Source organism: Suricata suricatta, chromosome 1 (genome assembly GCF_006229205.1).
Source record: "Suricata suricatta isolate VVHF042 chromosome 1, meerkat_22Aug2017_6uvM2_HiC, whole genome shotgun sequence".
In the NCBI taxonomy this organism is placed as follows: Eukaryota; Metazoa; Chordata; class Mammalia; order Carnivora; family Herpestidae; genus Suricata; species Suricata suricatta.
This window is the reverse complement of record NC_043700.1, coordinates 36,034,707-36,059,846: the sequence shown is the minus strand read 5'-3', so window position 1 is coordinate 36,059,846 and position 25,140 is coordinate 36,034,707. Positions and strand designations below refer to the sequence as shown.

The following is a 25,140-nucleotide window of genomic DNA, read 5'->3' as shown; positions in this document are numbered from 1 at the left end:
ATGTTTATGGACCAGAAGCGTCCGAGCCCTGAGCATTCCAAAGTGCTTCCTGCCCAAGAAAGAACTAGAAGGTCTTACCATGGCGTAGTAGCCATCACTGGCCAAAATGATGACATCGATAGGAGAGGTGTGATTGGCCACACAGATGCCACCGTTTCTAGGCCTGTTTTCCCTGTTTTAAAGCAACAAGAATTTGTGGGAAGCGGTTCACATGGGACTCAGCCTCACCTCAGCAGCCCCAGCAGCTCTGAGAGCCCAGAAGAGCCCCCGCTGGCCGGCTGCAGGGAGGCCGTGTTCTGCCCGTGCCACCTCCCTTCACATCGCGCAAAGCGAGCTCACCTGTCATGGTAGGTGATGATGGCTGTCAGGGCTCGCACGCAGATCCGGTAACACATTAAGTGCACATGCTTACTCAGGAACTCCTTAAACCTGAGGCGAGAGGACAACGATTTTTGTCGTTTTTTACACACAGGAAGGCAGGAAAAGTTATCGACTCTAACAATATTAACTATCACTGTTTACAGTCCTTTATGACTGTTAAGTATTTTTATAAATATTGGCAGATATGATAAAACTACTCTGTAATAGCATCTTTATGTTTGCCTATGACAAAACAAACAAATGAGGAGAATTGCTTAATTTCACTTAAGTTAATGGGTTTAGAGTTTACAGATGAGTCTCAATTCTTTTCCTTCCCAGCCAACACCTAGAGGTGGGGCACAGGACAGAGGGTCTGACATCTCATCAGCCCAGGGAAGAAGAGAAGCTCCAGAACTTCCAGAAGGAACAAACGTCTCTTTTAAAACACACACACACACACACACACACACACACACACACCCCCACCTGCATTTCTTATCCTCTTACCAATTTATCAACACAGCAGAATACTCAAAACTAAACAACATGCTACAAAATCTACTGGTGCTGAACTCCACGGTTGGGAGGTTCCTCCCTTTAACATGGGAAGAGTGTCTGTGTCCGAGGGCAAAAGAAGACAGTCACAGATCAAGACTGGTAAAAACAAAACAAAACAAAACAACACAACCTTCGTGCTGACGCCATCATCGCTGGCTTATCTATCTATCTAAGATGCTGTGGATCTGTCTGTCCCCAGAGCAGTGGCCTGGCTGGAGCCACCATGTGTGGACATGGACTCACCTCCCATTTGGCAGGTATCCCACCACGGTTGTGCCTGCCACCAGAAGGCTAATCCCAGTGAAAGCAAGCGCTATCCTGTAAGAAGACGACCCGTGAGAACACAGCACACAAATCCTTGCACTAAGGACCGAATCAAGGTGTGAAAATGAAAGTGGGCATCACAAGAGCCACCCAGGGACCTGATCACCCAGGACCCATCTAGGCAAGAGCTCCATCTAGAAAAGCGAGCAGGCCTATCATAGCCAGAGATCATTTGAGCTCCAGGCCGCCAGGGAACCGTGGACCTGGCTCTCAGCGGCTCGACCTCCTCAGGCATCAGGCTGCCAGAAGGCCGGAAGAGCCTGCTGCTGGCTGCTCTGCCCTCAGGCACCTGCCGTCCCGCTGTCTTGCCCTTCCCTTTGGTGTTGTGCCCTGGCAGGAGCACAGCCCTCTGCGGAGCAATAGGAAGTAGAGCCCGAAGGCCCAGCAGCTGGCAAGGCATACTCCGAATAGCACACGGTGCAGAAAAAAGGGAGATCAATACTGCCTGTGTATTAGAGAGGCACGCTTGTAGGGAAGGCTCAGCCGCGCCCAGGGAGCAGTGGTCAGAAAGTACACCATGTTCCCTGGCCCTGTGTTTAGGCCACGTAGGCGAGCAGTTTGATTTTAAGAAACCCAACTATTCCTGTCTGATATGCAGAGAATCCAAGGGCCTCTAGAGGAGAACCACCGGTGTACCCTTCCAAGGGTCAGAGGACTGGCCAGCGACAGAGTCACACCACGCTCCGTTCTAAAACGGGAAAGCAAAGCAGGGCGGCACAGCAGGTCAGTCAGCCCCGGGCATAGGAGGCAGAGGCTCAGGCCTTTGGCCCCCTCCCCAAGCTGGCCCTCACCTGAGCGGCAGAAGGAAGCAATACCGAATCAGCACTCCTAATCCCCACAAGACCGTGAGCCGAAGGCTGATGTACTGGAAGTTATAGTTGGTTCTGCTCAGCAGGTTCCAGGACTCCAGCTCCTCTGCTGAGAACCTCTTGGTCACCTCGTCATCCATAATGGTCTCCATCCCTTTCCGGCAAAAGTAGAAGATGTCGGAGAGCTCAAACTCTGGAGTGTTATCCAGAGCCTTACTGCTACCACTTCGACGGATTTCTTTGATCTCTTCTTCCAGCGAAGTGGGATCTTTTGCAATGATTCCTGCCAAAGAGAACACCCCTGTCAAGCGGCATGCCGGGAGGGAGTGCGGTAAAGACATTCAGAGTCTGCCCCCTCCCTCTGATGCGGTGAAGAGAGGGTGTGGAATTAAAAGTACTCAGGAACATTTATGGTTTGGGATAAGGAGCAAGAGCCAGGCTTACCATTCGTATAGGGCTTGTAAAGTTGGTGGTTCTTCTCCTTGGCGCCTCTTTCCATTCTCAAGGTGGCCCACTGTGGGGGGAAACGGCAATACAAGGCATGAGACTCATCTTCATACAGCGAACGCCTCCATTTCTGTTCCAGGAAAGTCTCCATCCTGCTCACCTGAGGAAGCACCCACTGTACAAGGAAAGTCAAAGCCTCCTCCTTCTAGAGCGGGCCCCTCCTCCATAACAAGGCAACAAAAGTGGAGTTGTCTAAAGTAAAGGCCTGAAGACTGAGGACGCCTGGGTACGGTTCTCCAGCCTAGGTTCTCTCTGAATCTTTGTCTTCAGGCTACTGAAGGGATTCACTAGCTGCTGGCACACGGCCCTCTCGCATTTCTTCCTCCCCGACACTTCCTTCCCCTCCGTCTCAACTGTCCATCCACCTCTAAGTAGGCTTCTTTAAAAATTTCTTTTTTAATGTTTATTTAATTTTGAGAAAGACACAGCAGGGGTGGGGGAAGGGCAGAGAGAGAGACACACAGAATCTGAGGCAGGCTCCAGGCTCTGAGCTGTCAGCACAGAGCCTGACTCCGGCTCCAATCCACGAACTGAGAGGTCATGACCTGCGTCGAAGTCAGACGCTGAACCAACTGAGCCACCCAGGCGCACCAACCTCTAAGTACCCTTTTAATCAGAGGACCCCATGACCTGACATAGAAGCCTGAAAATAGTTTAGTGTTAAACAAAAACACAAAAACACCATTTGGAGTTAAAAAACAAAATCTAGTTTGACGCTTCTGCTAAGTCCCTTAATCAACTCATTCCAACATTTTTTTCCATCTACAAAACAGGACATCATCCTCCTGCTTCATGGGGTCACTTGGGATCAAATGAGATCACGTATATGACAGAACTTGGGAAACCGTAGACCACCCTAACTGTCCTCACTGCTACTGAAATAATAATGGATTCCAGAAGTGATCTAGAAAAGAAGCCTCTTCCTAGAGGCTCCCTTCTTTAACATCCATCTCGCTGGAGTCAGCGAGCCAGGGTCTCCCCTGCCACACGCACAACGAGACATGACAACAAGCTCGCCTCCCCCTCCCTGGACTGTTAGCACTGCAAAGAAAGTTATGTCCGTGGCCAAAGGAATAAAACAGATATTTTAAAAGGCGTCTTTCCAAACTTCTGTTTCCTCAGTTATGCAATCGTTCTGTGACCCAGCAACACCCACACGGCCTACAGCACTTGGTGCAGACCCGGCTGGCAGAGCCTCGAGTGTAAGAAGACTGCGCTGCATGGTCTAGTGGAGCCAAAGGCAGGGCACAAGTTTCACCAGTGACCTCACCTCATCAGGAAATCTCTTCAAACACCACCGTCTAGAAAAAACAGACAGCTTAGAGTCACCCACTCAAAGAGACGTCTAAGGCAAGAAAACCCATATAACCTGTTCGCTATACTTCAGGTATTTAGCATTGGTGTTTTTTGGCTCTATGCATGGACGATCTTTTCCAGAAGAAAATGCAAATGAAACTCCTAAAATGGAGGAAGGTCGATTCCACCTGCAGATTCTGTCTGGAGAAGAGGTAAATAGGGGCAAGAGAGCTTAGAACAATCCCGACATATACAGACACAGGTTGTTCAACCAGAATTTAGGCTTTTCCATTTTGGTCAAAATGCGCGAGTCTAGCAAGTATAGCCAGAATCAGAAAAACTTGATTCTATACAGGCAATTCTGATACTTAGATAAGGTTGCAACAGGCAGGTCATAGATGACATCAAGCCCCTTGAGCTCTAGAATTTAAGGTCTGTGAGGACTGCTTCCCTACGCAAAATCCAAGACTGCTGTGGTGTTTTAATTGGAAAGGTACAGGTTAAATGAGACTCTAGGTCTCTCGGCTCCATCTCAGAGCTGTCCTAAAAATCGCCTGACCCTCCTGCTTCGTACATTTAGCTACTGCCTGGTGCAGAGGACTGTGAGCAAGGTCTCAGAACACACAGCTGGCTTCTGAGAGCTGTCACTTCAGGAAAGAAGTACAGTGTTCAGATCCAGAATAAAATTGAGAATCCGAGGTTCAGAGTTCATTCCTATACACCTCCCCTTCTTCCTCTGACGTGAGGTGCCATTACCGTGCTATTCAGTATCAGATTACTAAATGATTCCCTTCTCAGCTTCCCCCAGACAGAAAAGAGGCCATTTAAGGGCATTAACAATGCTGCACTCTTAGGTAACATTAAACCCCAGGCAGGCCTTGGCAGGAAAGCCCAGGCCCCGTCCCTAGAAAGGGAGACGGGTGCACTTTTGCTAGTCGCTCCTTCTACTGAACACTACAACTTGGGAATTAATCACAAGTAACATCTAATGGTTTTAGTGACACTAATCTCAGCAGTCAGCCCCCACTGCATTTCCCCATGAACTAACCACATATATACCCAAAGAATGAGACCCTTAGAAAAACAGGCTCCCATCATCCAGCACCTTTATTCTCCTGCAAACACTACCTCTTTCAAGGACTCTTTCTTCTCTCCCTGCTTCGGCTGTAACCTCCAAGCAGCTACTACCAAATCTGCAAATCTTTACTTCACAGAAGTGCCAATCTCACATTCCCAATAGCCTGCTGGTCATCCCCACACTCAAGTCCAGCCGCCTCTCAACAGTATGTTGCGGACTAAAAACAGCATACCTTCTCCCAACCCTGAAAGTGCTCCCTCCCTCTGGCCCTCCTCCTGTGGCCCCAGGATCACTATCCCTCTGGTCATCCAAGCTTTCAAGCTTCCCATCTGTCACCAAGTCCTAGCAATCCTTTCCTGAAATGCCACTTTCACAGCTGCCTCTGTGTGATGTCATTACCTTTGCTCCCTCGCCTATTATCTTGCCTGTATTAACGTAGAGACGATTCAATCGCTCTTTCCTCCCTCCAAGCCACCCAAACACATGCTGCCAGTCTGATCATGTCACTTCTTTGCTCAAAAACCCTCAATGGCTTTCCAATGCATAACGAAACACTTAGTTTTGGGGCACCTGGGTGGCTCAATTGGTTAAGTGTTTGACTTCGGCTCAGGTCACGATCTCACAGTTTATGGGTTCGAATCCCATGTTGAGCTCTGTGCTGACAGCTCAGAGCCTGAAGCCTGCTGCCTGCTTGAGATTCTTGGTTTCCCTCTCTGTCCTTCCCCATTCATGCTCGTGCTCACTCTCGCTCTCTTGCTCTCACACACACACACACACACACACACACACACACACACAAAGAAACATTAAAAAAATAAATACTTGGTTTTATAATCCACCTCACTCCCTCTGTGCACCCAGTATTTTTGCTCCACTAAACTATATACTGTTTGCACTCTAGAATGCTTTTGCCTTTTTAAGATCCAGTTCAAATGCCAACCCTTACACAAAATATTAGCTACTTAATTTCTGCGGAGTTCATCTCCACCTGGGTATTTTAACTGGCATCTAATTGTAAATTGGTTCTCTACGCATATACTTGTCTTTCTTAGACGACATTAAATACTTTGAGGGGCAGGAGCCAGAACCTACCCATGCTCTCATTCCAGCGGAGTCTGTTGGAGGAGAGGGCCTTGCACTTGGTAAGCAGCCAGGAAGGGCTGTCTTTAATTAACCAACTCCCAGGAACTTCTCCTCATCAAGGTCTCCGCATGAAATGATGAGGGACAAAACCTAAAACTACTTCCCGTCATCTTCCCCGCCATCTTCTCACCCTGTTCAGCTCATCCTTTCAGCCACTCGCGGGGGTAGGGAAGGCAGACCTGACTGACGGGACCTCAGTCTGTAGATGAGGAAGCACGTAGGAAAGCCTGATGACCCAGGTCAAGTTTCAGAGCCCGTGAGAAGAGCCCTGAATTCCAAGCTGAGGGCCACTGGACTGGAAAGGTCAGGCCCATCTCCCTCTACTCCCACTGTACAGCCTCTTCGATTTCCTCACAACCACCACTGGCTTTCTAGGACTCTACTTCAGCCACTTCTGCCTTGGACTTCAATATTAGATTACAAGAGCCTCTGACCTGACCTGATCAATCTCTAGGCTATGCCGGAAAATAACTGGTCATTTCTTTCCATCTATTTCCATGTTTTCTACTCTCACCTTTCCCAAATCATCCTCAACTCTGTAGGAAGTCCACACCCAGGATTTCTACCCCAAATGATACCATCATCACCATACTGAGGGCACATGTGAAGCACCAACATTAAGAAAACAAAACCACTTTTAAAGACCATTGCTGCCCTCGGCACACGAAAACCTTCTGCAACTGAGCACTGCCAGGACCTACCCGGAGTGAAGTCTTCCAGGACAGGGAGCAGAGAAGACCCTGGCCCACCCGTATCTCCCCTGGGCAGGAAACCCTGGTTCTTTCATAGAGAAGTAAGTAAGCCAGGGCTTACTTAGTTCTGCCAAAACCAAAGGTAGAGCTACTGCAGGGACCATTAAACATGTAGTTTTAATCATCTTTATGAAGATTACCTAGTAAAAGTGGCTGACAAAATCCCAAAAGAAAACATGGATACAAAATTATATATCTATATATGCTACTAACCACAAAACATGAATGCAGTTGCCAAAAACTGAAAGGTAATACACAGAAAATGCTAAAGGTATATAAGTTGTGTAAACATCAACAAATGTTTAAAATTCTTCAACATTATATTATATGTCTTATCTATTGCTATGCAAAAAACCGCCCTGTAACTCATAGCTTCAAAACAATTATTTTAAACCAATTATTTTGCTCACGAATCTGCAAACTGCACCAGGTTTGACATGGGCTGGGTGGCTCGAAGGCTGACAGCTGGGACTCTCTGTAGACTTACTCCTGGGTGTGGCAGCTGATGACGGTTGTCAGGGTCCCCAGGGGACTGTGAGCTGGGATCCCTAACGTGTGGCCTGGGCCTGCTTACAACATGGTGGCTGACTTCCAGGGGCAAACATCCCAAGGGTCAGACAGAAATTACATTGCCATTTTTAACCTAATCTCGCATGTTACACAGTATAATTAACATCCACTAAGTTCTATTTGTTAGAAACGGGTCATAAAGCAAGTCCCAATTCACAAGGAAGTCCATCAGAATTCCACCTTTTGATGGGCATACATGAGAATCACTTGGGGAGTTTAAATGCTCCCAAATAAAGAGTACTTTTTAAATGCTTCCCCAAGTAATTCAAATGTGTAGCTGGGGGACTGACCCACAGAATTAAGATTATCTCTGAGCTTCCTTCCAGCTCCAAAATTCTAGATTACCAGCCCAATGTAGGAGAGGATGAAGGAGCTAAAAAAGGTAAAATAAAAAGTCTATTAAAGAACTCCACAAGCACAGATATATTTTAGATGTATACATGGATACACAAATATATACGCTCCAAACCCAACTTGTGTCTAACACTAACGCTGATAATTACAGCATTCAGTTCTTACTGTCCATTAAGGTCAACTCCAAACAGCAATAGTGAGAAAAGACCGGACACTTTTCTAGAGCCACCTATAACCTTGCTGGAATTTAGTAGTCCTTTCTAGCCCGCGTGACTCTAGCTCATAGCCAAGTTTAATTACCCATGCAGCTCCACAGGACAGCGCACGGAGCGCCCTTTCAACACCTGGTACATACTGCCAGGAAATAAGACGTGCAAGTCTAGTTCTTGAAATCCTCAATCTTGAGGTCAAAACTGGTTATGTACATATTTCCAAAAATCACTTCTAAATCACTGTGCCTCCAACTAGTGATTTTCAAGATGTGGTCAGCAAAGAAAATTTCTGATGGCCAAGATCACCTATCCTATGGATTGGCCCAACAATATATATTTAATGAATTTTCCACTGCATAATTATTATCTACATTAAAAGTCACAAGAATATACATTTAAAAATACAGTCACAATTAGAATGATTACAATTAGCTATGGACTTTAAAATATTAATTTTGGGGGGCATATTCAAAATGGAATAGAGAATATATACAGATTCTAGGCCACGTTAAAATGGTTAATTTTATGTTATGTCAATCTCACCTCAAAAATTTTTAAGGTAAAATCATAATTCTTATAGGACTATTAAATCCCAAATCCCAATATTCAATAATATAAATAAAAACATAGATAAAAAACCATACAGCTCGCTTAATCTTCCAGAGTCTCTATTTTTCACTGAATAAAATGTAGATACCCTGTCCACTGATGAGTAAGAAACCAAAGGAAAATGAATTTTTTCTGAAATGTTAAGATACTATATCAACAAATAACCTCAAATTTTGCATTTCTTAAATTATGTATGGTCTCAGCTGTGAGAATACCTGAAGATTTGGTGACTACATAAAATAAATACTGCTAATAAGTTACCAACTCTTTGGATAGACATGAAAAGTCCTGTGGCACAGATCAACTTCAGGAAATATCACTTCTCCCCCATTTCCTTTACACTGTGGCCAGTTTTGTTCAGTGGTATAATTAGTATAATGTTCTGACCTATGCTAAGAAATGTACTGTCCTTCTCCTCTATCTTTAGGAAAATAAAACAATTCATCAAATGGCCTGCACTGTTAATTCCTTCTGTCTGAAATGCAAGAACCTATGTAGGATAAACGTCTGAACAAGAGAAAGGCCTCTCCCACACTGATCAGTGAAGAAATACCTTAGCTCTGTGTTTCGGTATCTGTTACATAAGAGGAGGCAGAGTCTTGCAGTGATTTTTAATCCCAAATCCCTCTTTTTTAAATAAATAGGCAAGGTGTGGAGATATGGCAGGTTCCTTTGCTCAGATGAATCACGCATACAAGTACTTTAGTTGGGAAAAAAGTCTGCTGAAGGCTTTCACAAGAACACACTAGGTTTTTGGGGGGTTTTTTTCTTCCCCCAAAATGCTACTTCCCGGTCTCTCAACTTTCTCTGTATGCAATGGAGAGGGAAAAATCTGCCAGATAAGAACTCTTTGCTAACAGCATTTCTTCCCTCCTCTATGAAGCAACTATTTGTAAACGTCACAACTTACCGCAAAGATTTTTAGCAGAGTTTTCATGTAGAGCTTTCGGATACCAAAGGAAACTCCAAAAATGGCAGGGACTATGATGAAAACAAGGAGGAGGGTGAAGAGGACAGTCAGGGAGATGCCCAGAAGGTTGACAATCAGGCTATCAAAAGGCAGCAACAGGAACATGGTGGAGGGTCCAGGCAAGGCCAGCGCCTCCTCCCTGAGGACAAACCACTGTCTGCGGGGGGTCCTGTCAGACAGCACCAGCCGGAGAGGGAAAGCGAGTCCCCACAGAAAGGCAAAGCCCGTTCCAAGTTCACATCATTCGACTGCCTGGGGACAGGAGAACCATAAAAAAGGGCCACAGGAGGCAGCCCCGAAATGCCAGCTCTCCCCAGGACACACGGACTTCGGAGGTGAATGAGGCGGGGCGATCTTCAGCACAAGCATCGAGTCCAGGGCTTTCTGTGAGGGGCGCAGCAAGGGCGGGACCTCCGTTTTGTTCCCCTTGCACTCCTTCCAGAAGTTTCAGTCTTTCTTTCCTGCTCGAGAGCATTCAGCAGATAAATCTGTCCTGAAGATCTGTCATTGCCAGAAGTACCAAGAAGAGTTCAACTTGGAGCCAGAACAACCCTGATAACTTCTGTGGAAGGGGGTGACTGCTGGCACTTCACACAGGCTATTGAACTTGAATATGTGGAAACTAAATAACTGTTTTACTTAAAACTCCTCCATAAACTGAAAACTGTGTTCACTGTAGAGAGTTCATATCTGGCCCCATTCTTCCTCGAGAGAGGCTCCTGGTGGGTGCCGCCTCCAGGACCCTCCACGCCGGAGAGCTACAGTCCTTGCCGGGAGGACACAGATGCTGGCACGGAGTGTCTCATGCTGCTTGCGCAGAGCGCAACTCCGGAGCGCCTGGCATTGGTTTCCTCTGGACAGTCTTCTCCCTGAGGCCCCCTTCTCAGCGGAGACCTGGGTTCTTGGCAAGAAGTTGCTTACATGCTGCCAAAGCTGGGGGTGGAAACAGAAACACTATCCGTCACACAAATCAAGAGGAGAAACATCAATATGCTTTGGGGGTGGGGAGGGGCGCTGTTTTAGAGTAAGCCTAGATTCAGCGCCAGCTTCTCAAGTCATCAAGGTCAAAGGGAGGGGGCAGAGCAACAGATGGCAGAGACAGATGTGGAAGGAAAGTACAGAGATGTTCCATATAGCTTTCAAGTCCAACGATATCTGTGGCCAACTTTCTGAAGAGAAAATATACGAATATATGACACGCTCCCAAAGATAAAGAGGTATCTGTGGATATCACCGGGACACTGTGAAAAGTAAATTTCCCTCCTACCTGTCCCCCAGCTACCCAGAGTTCTTATCCGCAGATGCAACCACGGTATCAGCTTCACGTGCTTCCCGAGGTATTCTACACTTGCACAAGGAAATCATACTTCATCTTTTCTACTCACCCCCTCGACCTGGCAACAATAGCGATGCCATACTCTGCACACTGTTCTTCAACTGGGTTTTTTTTTTTTTTTTTGTCTCTAGCTTATTGTATCTTGGAAGAATATTCCATCAGTGCATACAGGGCTCCCTCACCCTTCACTGGCACACAGTTTTCACCTACTGTACCAGAAGTTAGCTAACTGGTTTCCTGAGGTTGGACACCCATGTTTCTACTTTTTTGTTATTGTATATAATGTAATGAATAACCACATGCATACATGATTTGGCACACAAAATGCACATGCAAATATATTTTCAGGATAAATTCCTAGAAATGGAATTGCAGGGGAAAAGAAAGCATGGTTTTAATTTTACAAGACATTGTCCCAGAGCACCTGGGTGGCTCAGATGGTTGAGCATCCAAGTTCAGCTCACGTCATAAAGTCACGGTTTGTGGGCTTGAGCCTCGCGTTGGGCTCTGTGCTGACACTGCAGAGTCTGCTTTGGATTCTGTCCCCTCTCTCTTGGCCCCTTCCCTGCTCATGCTCTCTCTCTCAAAAATAAACAAACATTTAAAAAAAGATGTAGTTCATTTTCTCCATGGAGATTAAACTCCCCTAGTTGTCTATCTCCCCATATTGGTCACTCTCTTTTGTTTTAAAGACTATGCTTCTTAGACCAGTTGTGGGTTCAGAGCAAAACTGAAAGAAAGAAAGAAAGAAAGAAAGAGAGATGTCCCACGTGCCCTGTTCCTCCGTATGTACAGGCACCCCCATTATCACAACCCCACCAGAAAGCTACACTTGTTACCATAGCTGATGAACCTACATCACCACCAGCCCCAGTCCACACCCGTGTCAGGGCTCACCTGGGCGCTGTACATTTTAGAAGCCTGCACAAATGCACGGTGACACGCATCCATCATCACACTATCACACAGTATTCTGTCACTGCCCGAAAAATCGCCTGTCATCCCTCCCTTTCCCGAGCCCCTGGCCACCACTGATCTTTTACTCTCTCGATAGTTTTGGCTTTTCCAGAATGTCTTATAATTGGAATTATATTTTCAGATTGGCTTCTTCCATTTAGCATGACCACACATAAACTCCACTATTTTAAATATCTTACAAAAGTATTTCTATTTTATATCACTAATTCCTTTAAAAATGTTAATGTTCTTATTTATTTTTGAGAGAGAAAACAAGCAGGGAAGGGGCAGAGAGAAAGGGAGAACGAATCTTAAGCAGGCTCTGAGCTGTCAGCACAGAGCCTGCCATGGGGCTTTAACTCAGGAACCACGAAATCAAGACCTGGGTGGACACTGAACCGACTGAGCCACCTGGCGCCCAGAACACTACTTGTTCCTTAACCACAAGTTACCAGCGCAAGTCCTGCACTTGGGAGCACCTTTTCCAATCTCCAGCACACACCGGGGCTTTGCAGAGTCACCTGCTGGCTCTGTTCCTACACATTTACAAGTTCAAGAAATTGAACACACAAGCAGGTTACTACTGTAAACTTAAAGCATGTCCAATGCCTTTTTTCACATAACTTTCAGAACCCTTCACATGTTCCCATAACTTGTCAACAGTATTATTTCCACATCACCCATTATGAAACAAGAAAGACACAAGCAGATCCCGCTCTTCTGACTCCTAACCCAGTACTGCTCCCAGCAGAGTCCCGCACATTTGGCGATTAAATGAAAAGGACATGCCATTTCATGGCAGTGAGTCACAAATACTAGTTCCTATCCAGGACCCTCCAGTTCTTCCATTTTCACACTATCATTATCACTGCTGACATACTGAATGCTGACATGACAGATCCTGAGCTAACCTAACAAACATTTTACATACCCTACCCTCACTTAAGTCTCACAACAACCCTGTGGTGGAGCTATCACCACTGCTATCTTACACAGGAGGAAATCGGGCTCAGAGGATCAGGTAAGTTACGGGAATCACATGGCTACTAAGTATCAGAGCAGGAACTTGGACCAGTGGATCTGTTTCCTAGCCCAGGCTCTTTAACCAGTGCCCTCCTATCTCCCAAACACTTCCTTCATGGCAGACCTGCTCTACAGAACTTCTTGTGGTCAGAGAAAAACCACAAGGCAAATCTGGATTCATGTATCAGAATTTGGAGTTCTCAGAATCCAAGGTACAAACCTGCTCTTTCATTTTTATAAACTGGCTGAACTGAGTGTACATGCCAAATTTCTAACAACATACCCACAGAGGTTGAGGATATCAGGTATATTTCTGAGACTTAATTTAATTTGCTGAGTCACTGTATTCTTTAACCTGTCTAATTCCAGCCTAATTTTAGGGCCACATCTCTTTTCCACTCTTCCGTCTTTGTCCCCCTTGTCCAGTGCTCCCATGGGAAAGAAGCAACAGAACCCCTCTACCCCACTGGTCAAGGTCACCCTGAGTTCCATGGACCCAAGATGATGGACACCAGGGTCCTCTGACTTCCCACAGCAGAGTTTAGATCTCTTTTCTCTGAATCATACTCAACAGAGAATTCCCAAGGTTATTCTGGGTTTATGTCCCCAAAATATTAAACACATTTAGCAACTGACTAATTTCTTCAGGGGTCAATGAACCATAGCCCATAGGCCAAATCTGGCTTTGGCCTGTTCTTCTAAGCTAGGAGTGAGCTAGGAATGGTTTTTACATCTTTAAAGAGTTGTAATAAATGAAGACTAATATGTGACAGAGACTATGACACAGCCTACTTACTATCGGGCCCTACACAGTTTGCCAACACATGACCCAGCTGCTCCTTTCTCCCCCAGAGGCACTGAACTCACCCTATCCCTGTGGTCCCACCCCACCCCTTGAGTTCATGTTTATGGGTGCCAGACTCCAGAACAGAGAACAGGAACCTAGCCAAACAAGATACCTGGCCAACACTAAACAAGCTCCCTGTAGATTCTTAGAAGTAAAGAGAAAAAGCAAGCAAACCGCGAATATCAGAGTCCCAAATATCTTGCTGGATCAGCAGAGCAGCCATTAAACCCAGAAGACGGGTATCTTAGGCCCACTTTGATCTCTGGAAATAATATCTGAAAATCAGTCACATCGGCGCTCTATCACACAAATTCTGGAAAACTGCTCATTCAGGAGAAGATATCACTTTGCTTCAAGTAAATATAACCATGACTCTATAAGCATGAGGTATTTACTCATTCTCTTGACTTCCACAGCTTCCAACCTGACTCGCTGAAAATAATTTGGACCAAAGCTGTCCCAGGAGCCCAAGGGGGCCAGAGAAAAACAGAAGAACCAACCAAGTAGTTCTGAGCCTTTTAGGAGGGAGGGTAGCTTCATCCTAGAAATGTGATAGAGTCCATCACTAAGCTACCTAAACTCTTCAACCCACTGAATGACAAATCTGGGCCTTTAAGCCCCCAAATGACCCAATTTCCAAGGCTTTTCAGTTCTCAGAGTGATGAGTTCATTTACTCAACAAATATTCACTGGGCACATTAGTATGTGTCACACATTATGTCAGGCATTATTTAGTGCCTAGAGACAAGAGTTAAGCAAATAAGCATACACAAAGTCATAATTTCACACTTTGATGATTGTTAGCAAGGAAAAGAGAATTCTGGAAAATAAAATAAGAGGAAACTTCATTTAAATTAGGTCATCTACACCAACTCTGATTCAGTCACTAGGCAAGGGCTATTATGATTCCTAACTGCATAATCGAATACAGCTGAAACTTGAGTAACACTAGGGGTCTGAACTACATGGGTCCCCGTATATGTGCACTTTTTTCTGATACAGTAGTGTAAATGTATTTTCTCTTATGATTTTCCTAGTAACATTTTCTTTTTCTAGGTTATTTTAAATTTTAATGCTTATTTTATTATTGAAAGAGAGAGAGAGACAGAGCGCCTGAGCGTTAGAGGGGCAGAAAGAGGAGACACAGAATCCAAAGCAGACTCCAGGCTCTGAGCTGACAGCACAGAGCCTAATGTGGGGCTAGAACTCATGATCCGTGAGACCATGACCTGAGCTGAAATCGGATGCTTAACTGACTAAGCCACTCAGGTGCCCAGCTTACTCTTCAATAAGAACACAGTACACGATACATGAACAAAACATGTATCAATTGACTGTTTATCAGTAAGGCTTCAGCAGTAGGCTATAAGTTTGGGGAAGGTCAAAGTTATATGCAGATTTTGTCAGTGCTTCTACTGCCCAGGATCCTCAAGGGTCAATTGCATTGTGACACATCCTACTTCAGGAGACCATGACTACCAGAATATGTCCAGAGAGATGCCACCACCTATCAACTCAAAGGAAGAAAATACACCATTTTATTAAACATAAATATAGCTAAGGCTACAAAGGGATAATGCATTTTTCAAGCACAATGTCTGTCACATATTAGGTCTCAATAAATTGTATGTACTATCATTCCATTAGGATAAGAACCCACAGTATTATCTTCAGTTCTAAATACCAAACTTTAAGAGGTCTACCCAGAGAGGAAGGCATTTCAAAGTATGTCAGAAAATCCATAAGCCAAGAAATACTACCTGCCTACCGAGCGCTAGGCGCTCAATAGAAAGATCAGCTATAAAGCATAGAAATGGGAATTAACTAGTGAGATGGCAAAAAAACCCCATAAAAACAATTTCCTCTATAAACCACTGTATTGGTGAAAATGAGAACACACCCTCAATATTGCTGGCTGAAGTGTAAAAATGGTACATCCTCTATGGAGAAAAACTCAGAAAATGCGATCGGAATTTTACATGCATATAACCTTAGCTCCCACAATTCTACTTCTGAAAATTTACCAAGATAAATTAGAACAGTAGCTCTCACCCAAGGGCCATTTTATGCCCCCCCCCCGCCCCAAAACGTGTGGTAATGTCTGCAGACATTTTTAGTTGTCACAGCTTGGGATGGGGGCTACTGGCGACTAGTGCAAAGAGGTCAGGGACACTGTAATACGTAGATCACCTCCTGGGGGAAGAATGATCCACCCCCAATTACAGTGGTGCCAAGGTTGAGAAACCCTGTTCTGATGCTACACAAAATGATGTGTGCAAGGTTACTGACTGCAGCACTGTTTGTAAAATCAAAAGAAACGTCCAAGCCCATTAGCAGAAAATACAATGGAATACTATTCATCTGTTAAAAAAAGAAAGACATTTACTTGTGTACAGATAAGAAACAATCTACCAGTTAGATGCAGAACAATGTTCACAGTAAATATCAATTGTGAGAAAGGAAAAGGAAATGATATGTAGTTTGCAGAGATGCAGATCTCTGGAAAGACACACACAAAACGGCTATAGCTGCTGCTCTAGGAATGGAGGATCTTTTTGCTATTTTTAAAATTATTTATCAGGGCACCTAGGTGGCTCAAGTGAGCCACCGACTCTGGATTTCAACTCTGGATTTCGGCTTAGGTCATGATCTCAGGGTCCTGAGACTGGGCCTCGGGGCTCCGTGCTCTCAGCCTATCTGTGCCGAAGGTGCTTGGGATTCTCTTTCCTTTCTCTGCCGCTCCCCCACTCATGTGTGAGCTCGAGCTCTCACCCTCTCTCTCTCAAAATAAATAAACAATAAAAAAAATTACCAAAAAAAAGTAAAATAAAAGTGTATAGAGTAGTGGAGTACAAGAAATTTGCTTGAATAGCAAATTAGTGCTTAGGAGGAAATGTACAGTGTTTAGAAGGAAACAGGGCAGCACTCAGAGCTACTACATTGAAGTGAACATTGAAGTGCTAAGAAACCAAGAATATACATTATGTAGGACATCAACCCTACACAAAATAAATGGTTCAAAACAAAGCCAAGATACAGTCAGTTAAAGGATAACCCAACTCACTAGAAAGAAGACAGTAATATGGTCAGTTTCAGGGTCTTGGTCTTTAAAATCTTTTTTTTTTAATTTTTTTAATGTTTTATTTCTTTTTTGAGAGAGAGAGAGACAGTGCGAGCAGGGGAGGGACAAAGAGAGGGAGTGACAGAATCCGAAGACAGACTCCAGGCTCTGGGCTAGCCATAAGCACAGAGCCCAGCATGGGGCTCGAACCCATGAACCGTGAGATCACAACCTGAGCCGAAGTCGGTAGCTCAACCCACAGAGCCACCCAGGCACCCCCAGGGTCTTGGTGTTAAGTAAGGTTGTTCTGACCTTAAGTACTTTCGCCTTGCCTACAAAGGACTAACGAGTTGGAACTGGATAACAAGTAACATGGTACCAAGTTCCTCCAAGGCCACATTAAGTCTACCAAGCTGTAAAAGAAAAAAAAAGGGCAAAGGACACAGGGTATTTTGATATTCTGGGGCAATCAGCCTAAGAAAGGACAATTTGATCTGCTGGGGTTTTATGACCCAAGATGTCTCAGACCACTGCTCTGAGATCTCCATATCAGAAACGGTGCTCTGACATGCCAGTATTGTGTATGTAACTGGAAGCAACTTCCTTGCCTTTAAAAAAAATCTTGGGGCGCCTGAGTGGCTCAGTCGGATAAGCCTCCGACTTCAGCTCAGGTCAGATCTCACGTTCGTGGGTTTGAGCCCCGCGTCAGGCTCTGTGATGACAGCTAGCTCAGAGCCTGGAGCCTGCTTCCAGTTCTGTGTCTCCTTCTCTCTCTGCCCCTTCCTCTCTCATGCTCTATCTCTCTCTGTATCAAAAATAAATAAAAACATTAAAAAAATATTAAAAAAAAATCTTGTTGGTCTGGTTTCTTTCACTCAGCATAATTATTCGGAGGAATCGTTCATGTTGCTGCACACCTCAACATGTGTGCAGCAACATGCCTTCTTAGTGCTAGGCTGCAGTGCCATGCACGGCTACAGCACATTTGTTGACCCAGTCACCTACTGACAGACCACTGGGCTGTGCCCATTTGGGGCTGTTACAAATAAGGCTGCTATCTGCAAGTCTGTACGCACGCACATTTTAATTTCTCTTGGTAAATACCTAGGAGTGGAATGACTGGGTCTAAAGTAGGTATATATTTAGCTGCCAAGCTGCTCTCTAAGCCGGCTGTACCATTTTGCATCCTCACCAGCAATGTATGAAAGTTCCATTTGCTCCACAACCTTACCAACACTTGACAGGATCCGTCTTTTTAATTTTAGACATACTAAGGGACATGAGGTGGTATCTCATAACTTTACCTTGTATTTCCCTAATGACCAATGACACTGAGCATCTTTTGTGTTTATTTGCCTTCCATCCATCTACTTTGGTGAAGTGTTCATTCAATCTTTTGCCTATTTTTTTTATTAGGTTATTTTACTACTGAGTTTTGCTACTGGCTATTTTTTAAAATTCAAGCTTTCCCCCCCCCAAGGATTAAACAGTGTTAATTGAAATTAGAAAGCATTATTGCCGGACTACACATTTAAACATGATTAAGATAGTTTAATGTGGGTTTTTTTTGACAGAGAGAGAGAGACAGCACGAGCAGGGGAGGGTCAGAGAGAGAGGGAGACACAGAAACGGACGCAGGCTCCAGGCTCGGAGCTAGCTGTCAGCACAGGGCCCGACGTGGGGCTCGAACCCACAAAACTGTGAGATCATGACCTGAGCCAAAGCTGGACACTGAACTGACTGAGCCACCCAGGCGCCCCAAGATAGTTTAAAATAAAAAGAAAGAGATTGATCCTACAGACCAAAAAATTAAAATAAAATAAAAAGAGAGAAAGCATTTTATCACAAACATACAAAATTTGTGGACTGTCAGACTTCTTTGTTCAAGTGCCACAAACTTGAAACAATCCTAACTACACAAAGCAAAATCACTAAAACATAAAACAAAAAAAACCAATGATCACAACCACAAACTCTATTTTAACCTCAGAATGGAGTATTACTAAGAACCTAAAATGCTCTTTCTCTTTATGTTCAGACAGTGATCTGTGCTATCCCACACAGCAGTCACTACACATAGAACTCTGAGCACTTGAAATGTGCAGTAGTCCAAACTGAAATGTGCTGTAAATGTAAAGTACACACTAGATTTAAATGACCTTCGAAAAAGTGAATGTACAGGACCTCACTAATAATCTGTATCCTGATTATATGTTGAAATGATATTCTGAATAATTTTGGTTAAATAAAATATGACTAAAACTCTTCTCATGTGTTTATCTTTTTTTTTTTTTTTAAGTGGCTACTACAAAATTTAAAATTATAGGGTGCCTGAGGGCTCAGTAGGCTAAGCATCCAACTTCGGTTCAGGTCATGAATCTCACTGTTCGTGGGTTCAAGCCCTACATCGGGCTCTGTTCTGTGCTGACAGCTAGGAGCCTGGAGCCTGCTTCAGATTCTGTCTCCCTCCCTCTGCCCCACCCCTGCTCGCACTGTCACAGTCTCTATCTCTCAAAAATAAACAAAAAAAATTAAAGAAATAATGTATGTGGTCTATATTTTACTGGATAACCCTGATCAAAAACTTTTAAGCAGACCCTGAAAATAAAATATGTCTAACTGGTAAAGAAACCCCTGTGGTGTGAAGAAAAAGGTACAATGGAAGAGCTTAGAATTGGAACTCAGGAGTCTTTTTAGCTAAGGGTTCAGGCACAGCTCTGCTATGATCTGGTCTGTAAGTCCTTCAGCTTCCTTGGATTTAAATTGCCTCACCAGCTTTTTGGTATTTTAATTTAAGACTTCAACAGAAATTTATTATGCTCCTTCTTATAAAGCATTATTCTGGGGGCGCCTGGGTGGCTTAGTCGGTTGAGCGTCCGGCTTCCACTCAGGTCATGTTCTCACAGTTCGTGGGTTCAAGCCCCACATCGGGCTCTGTGCTGACAGCTAGCTCAGAGCCTGGAGCCTGCTTCAGATTCTATATCTCCCTCTCTCTCTGACCCTCCCCTGCTTGTGCTGTCTCTCAAAAATAAATAAAAACATACTGTATTGTAAATGATGGAAAATAATTGCATATGTTTAAAAAATATGAAACTTTATAAAGTAAAAAAAAGTAAAACTTTTAAATAAAAAATATAAAAACATTAAAAAAATTTTTTTAAAAACCAAAGCATTATTCTGATACTGCAGCTCTTAGGCTTAACAGTTTCAAAGGGAGTGCGATACAAATATACTAACTACTACTACAGAAGGCAAATTAAAAGAGTGCCCAATGAAAGGAGACAATACCTTGGGACTGGGTGACAGGTGTACATGTATACCTGTGTTTTAAAGGAGAAACAGTACCTTTAAAGGAGTAAGGAAAAACTCCAATCCTCCTAACACTCCTAAGTCTAAACTTCTGTGCTTTTACAAAGGATTCATCATGCTATAGTAAGTAATTTCCGGTTTAGTGAAACATGGAATTGATGATATTTGGTTAAGTCCCCCCTTGAGCCTAACGATACAGAAGTAAATGACAAGCTATAATCTACTTTACTTGAAGAAACAGTTTTACAACATATTTCAACCAGGATCAAATCATCTCTAGCTTCTATCTCCAGAAAGCAAGAAATCTATAATAAAATGCAACATTTTGTGATGTACACATAGATAAGAGAAGTGGTTTCTTCTTCAGCAAAAACCACTTTTACCAGGCTAGACTCCTAACTAACCACTGCACTCTTTCTGATGCCACAAACCCAAAAAATCCCACTCAAAACATAAAATTTCTCCCCACACCCACATCTTTTTGATTTACCAAGACACCCAGATACTGTTATTTCAGCAGTTATTCCCAAAAGCTGGAGGAGCATGACGACCACTGCATTTAGGTCACAAAACTAACAAAAGTTCATTCTGAAAATAAATTACAAACAACTATGTCACATCACAGAAACTAAATGTATAAGAAAACTCAATGGCCCCTATATACAAAGATTCCTTTATTCGCAGCATTCTTTGGAGGTAGAATATCCCTTCTCAGGGTGAAGATTGGGGTACAAGTACTGAATTTACCGGTCTTTCTGGAGATAAGGAAACTTAGCAGCACAAAGTGTGCTAAGAAATACATTCCATCATTTTATAAAAAAAAACAAACAAACAAAAACAAAAAAGGAAAGAATGCAAGTGCATAATCCACGTTACATGCAGCCTAGCATTCTTATCTGTTAATAGCAAGAAAGGACGTTTCATGGAAGGGTACTATCTTCTCTTTGCTATCACGAGCAAAACTTTAGAAGCCCATGCCAAATCATCCCAGTTCCCCTTAGCTACCCTTTTCTTAAATAGCTCTGAATGTTACCTACATCTTTTAAAGTCTGTTCGTATTCTCAATCTGGTATTCCCCTTCTAAGGTCAGAATTTCCCCAAGTTTCCTAAAAGGTGTGATTAGAAGTTCTCATTTGTCCCCTACCTAAAGAAATACTTACGTATATTTATTTACTTTGAGGCGGGGTGGGAGCAGAGAGAAAGGAGAGTGACAGAGAAGATTCCCAAGCAGGCTCCACGTTGTCAGCACCGAGTCCAATGTGGCGCTAGGTCTCACGAACCATGAGATCACAACCGGAGCTGAAACAGAGTGAGCTGCTTAACTAACTCAGCCACCCAGGCGACCGTAGCTTAAGAAATATTTTAAGACAGATCCCCTAGTTTCATTATTCCAGAATTTGATGGAAAAGTTCATATTAATCCATCCAAACCCTTCATTGTAAGAGTTTTCAGTGAAAGCCCTTCCGCACATTTTCCTTTCCTGAAAGATACAACTTAAAGACAAGGACTGCGTACAAGAAAAAGGAGACTGAATGTGGAGTTGGGAGGGGTTTCCAGACTCAGGTGGACTCCTATTCCTGTAGATCCGGCCAAGTCACTGAACCTCTATGGACCTTGAGCTTGCATTAGATCTGAAGATGTTAGACAAGATGATCTTGAAGTTCTCATCCAAATCTAAAGACTTTTTGTTTCAACCTGTCCTCCACCAGCTTGATCATTTTAGGTACTCTTTTTTGGCCCTTCTCCAATGCTATTGTGTATTTCTTAGTTGAAGGACTTCTAATAGAATATGTCCCCAAAAAGTACATTATGACCTTATACAACAGTAAGATTTTTATTTTGAATCTCAAGCTACTTTGATATCAAGGATTTATCCCAGAGCTTAGGGGAGGGGGAACTGGATAGGGATGTGGGTGGGACAGACATGATCAGTTGTTGAGGCTGGATGATGGATACATGCTGGTTTACTATTTAACTATTTTTGTATGTCTGAAATCCTCCATAATACAAAGTTGGGGAGAAAAAAATCACTACCAAGTGAGAGAATACCAGACTGGCGTTATTACAGAACTCTTTTCTACAGTCTTTAGCACAGGGTAACTGCTTTCACACCATTTCCCTTGGGTTGAGATGGAATCGAAAGGATATGTAACCAAGCAGAGGCACTCAAAGTTCAGCCAAAATTAAGGAAAATGAACCAGAAAGGAATTGTTCTCAAGACGGTTATCACTGAGAAGATCCATGGCACCGAGGGCATGAGCAGTGAGAGACACTTAGATCTGGTAGAGTATGGAGCTCGTTTCCACAAAGCTATACCATATGTTTCATGCGGGAGATTTTCCCTCAACTTTCAAACTGCAAAGTTAAAACCCTATGTGAAACGGAAGTGAGGAAATAAACCCTCTGGTAGGAGGATGCCTTGCAGGACATGAAATCAAAACGGAAAAGCAAGGGATTTCGGGGGTTAGGGAATTCTAAAGAAAGAAAAATGGGTTCCTTTGCTGAACAAGCGAGAATATACATTCCAGGGAAGCCAAAGGGCCTTAAGAAAAGAAATCACAGGTGAAGGCGCTTCCTCGTGATCTCTACTACCTCCCAAGCTCCACGCCTCCAAAGCTCGGGGTGCGCGCTGCGGAGCACCTGGGATGCGGGAGAAGCCCAAAGAGCCCATCCGGAGAGGGGCCAGCCGGAGCAGGGAGTGGCGGGACCCGGCCGCACGGACCTCCGGGAGGGCTGGGCGCGGGCTCCGGGGCGCTGCGGCGGGACGGGAGGGCTGCGCGGCCAGCGCCCGGGGAGGGGCGCGGACTGTTCCACTGCGGGCGAGGGGGCGGAACGTTCCTACCGGCCGGGAAACCCCAAGAAGCGGCAATGGTGCCTCCTGACGCCGGAGCGGCATAGGGAGGGTGTCCCCGGCCCGCAGGCCTCTCGCGGGGCGCCTCGCCCCGAATCCCACGGCCTGTTGTCGGCTCCCCTGGGGCCAGTGACCTTCAAGACGGGGGAGAATTCGGCCATACTCACCGGCCGCGAGGCTCCAGGGTTCCCAGTCCCTCTGTGGACGATCACTCCCGCCCTTGGCCGCCGCCGCCGGCCGAGGCGTGCGTAAAGACGTGCGCGCGCCCGCCCTTTGTCTACGCCGCTTTGACGTGACCCCTCGCGTCCCATCCCCACCCCTCCCACCGTTTAATCTCTCGCCTGGCATCCGAGCGCCGGGAGCGCGCGGGGAGGGGGCCCTGCTGGGTGGGGCGGGGGCGGGGCGTCGCGTCACCTGCCCAAGGGACCGACAGAGGCGCCCCCTGGCGGGCCAGCAGCCGTTACCTCGGGCTGGCCCGGAGCCACGCAGGCCACGCAGGCGGGTGCTTCCAGGGCCCTAGTCGCCGGCCCTTCCTTGTAGCGCTCATCCCCCGAGATTCCTGCTGTGATAAGGGGAGCGCTTCCTAAAGGGGAGTCTCCACGGTTCTGAGCTGTGCCTGGGCCTGAATACTGGCTGCTTCCCCCGAGATGCACTCCTATAGATTCTAAAAAGGGTGAATTCAACCCTGAGGCTCGAGTCACTAAATTATCTTGTCATCTTGGGGTTTTTGTGAGTGTGCAAGTGAGAAACAGTTCTCTATGTAAAGAACTTAGCCCAAGGCCTGACATGCTCAAAAAACATCAGCTGTCATTACCATCACCACCACCACCATCATCATCATCATCATCATCATCATCATCGCCATCATCAGTATATCCCTGAGTCTCATTTGTCTTCCTAGTGAAGCCAGGGAGTTCAAGGGGTTTGTAAGGACAGTTTCCGTGTTCCCTGCCAGGTGTAACTCTCCAACGTCTACTTGTCTACTTAACTCAGAAGGGATCTCTCCGCTGGAGTCTAGCTCTGCCTCCTGGAGTTTGCCTGTGTATTTCTCACCATCTATTCGACTTCAAATGCCTAATCCAAGTTTATCACCTTCCCTAAAATGGATTCTCCTTAGAAAAAAATTAACTCTCTCCTTACTCTTAAAAGATATTTTTGCCTCCCAAACGACCTCCCCCCCCAAGTTTATTATGTATACTAGGGTCAGATTGCCATTCCTTGCTAAATAACGTGATAATAAATCTTCAGGGTAAAGTCCACATCCTTAGACCTCAAAATCTGACTGTAAGAATGATGAGTGTGCTTCTAAACACTGAACCACTCATCCCTACACCTGTTTGGGGACTTTTCACATATCTGTGAATTCAATCATTCATCTGTACGTTTAACAGACCTCCACCAAGCTCTTGCTATATGGCCAGTTTTTGCCAGGGTCCCAATGATACAAAGTCGAATAATGCATGGCCATGTCAAATCTTCAACTAGATTAAATTCCATAAAGAAAACTGGACATCATACGTTTTTGTGTCCTCCTCAGTGCCAGGGCTAGAGTTTTAAAATGGCCACCACCATCTTAAATGCTCTTTGGGTTCTTATATATGGTCTTCTTTCCTACCCCTAGAACAAGTCAAAATGTGGAAGTAGTCTGTCCATCTGCTCTGCTTTTGTGTATTCATGTTTACATTTTCTTTTAAGTCTTACCACATATTACAGTTCTTTCTAGACAATAATTTTGAAATTAAAAAGTGTTTTATACATTTTAGAGATTCAACACAAATGATAGATTGATTCTTTACCCAAACAGTAGACTTGGTTGTATCAACACACACACACACACAAGCATGCACATATTCACTGGCACATTCTCTAAACTTCGTCAGTGCAGAAAGGCAATCAAACCTCCTTTGAAAAGGAAGCCAATAAGAAGTGGGTTGATATGCTTCCCGCAGTCTCCAGAGTTTTGTTTGCAAAGGTGAATGATCTGGGCACATCTCTATCATACTCATTTCTAGGCAGAGGAATACAAACGGGAAAGAGAAAATGAGCAAGTAATGCTTGAAGAGTTAGACCCAAAGTAGGTTTATCTATATGGAAGGCCCACTGCCTATACTAGGCTTACATCCAACACTAAATTCCTTGTCACAGTGAATTTGGACTGTCTTCAGATTGTTGAGGTATTTACTGGAATGAAAATACTCTTGTAATACAAAAACT

The 25,140-nt window shown here is 44.6% G+C and overlaps 1 protein-coding gene across 5 annotated transcripts in view; it reads right to left on the bottom strand.

Annotated features, from left to right (window-relative positions):
• Positions 1-23,233, bottom strand: part of GPAT4 (glycerol-3-phosphate acyltransferase 4) — a 36,154-nt gene extending 12,921 nt beyond the window's left edge. Inside the window, exons 1-8 of one of the 5 annotated variants that reach the window (XM_029936373.1) lie at positions 23,094-23,233; positions 21,236-21,374; positions 9,483-10,475; positions 2,496-2,565; positions 2,034-2,334; positions 1,162-1,236; positions 340-429; positions 79-172 (exon numbers count right to left, since the gene is read on the bottom strand). In XM_029936373.1, the coding sequence (XP_029792233.1) occupies positions 79-172; positions 340-429; positions 1,162-1,236; positions 2,034-2,334; positions 2,496-2,565; positions 9,483-9,647 (795 nt within the window). In that variant the 5' untranslated portion in view covers positions 9,648-10,475; positions 21,236-21,374; positions 23,094-23,233. Of the gene's footprint in view, positions 1-78; positions 173-339; positions 430-1,161; positions 1,237-2,033; positions 2,335-2,495; positions 2,566-3,828; positions 3,860-9,482; positions 10,476-21,235; positions 21,375-23,093 lie in introns of those variants that run through there. The other 4 variants (XM_029936366.1, XM_029936369.1, XM_029936368.1 and 1 more) reach the window with 4 other exon arrangements.
• Positions 23,234-25,140: the final 1,907 nt, after the last annotated feature.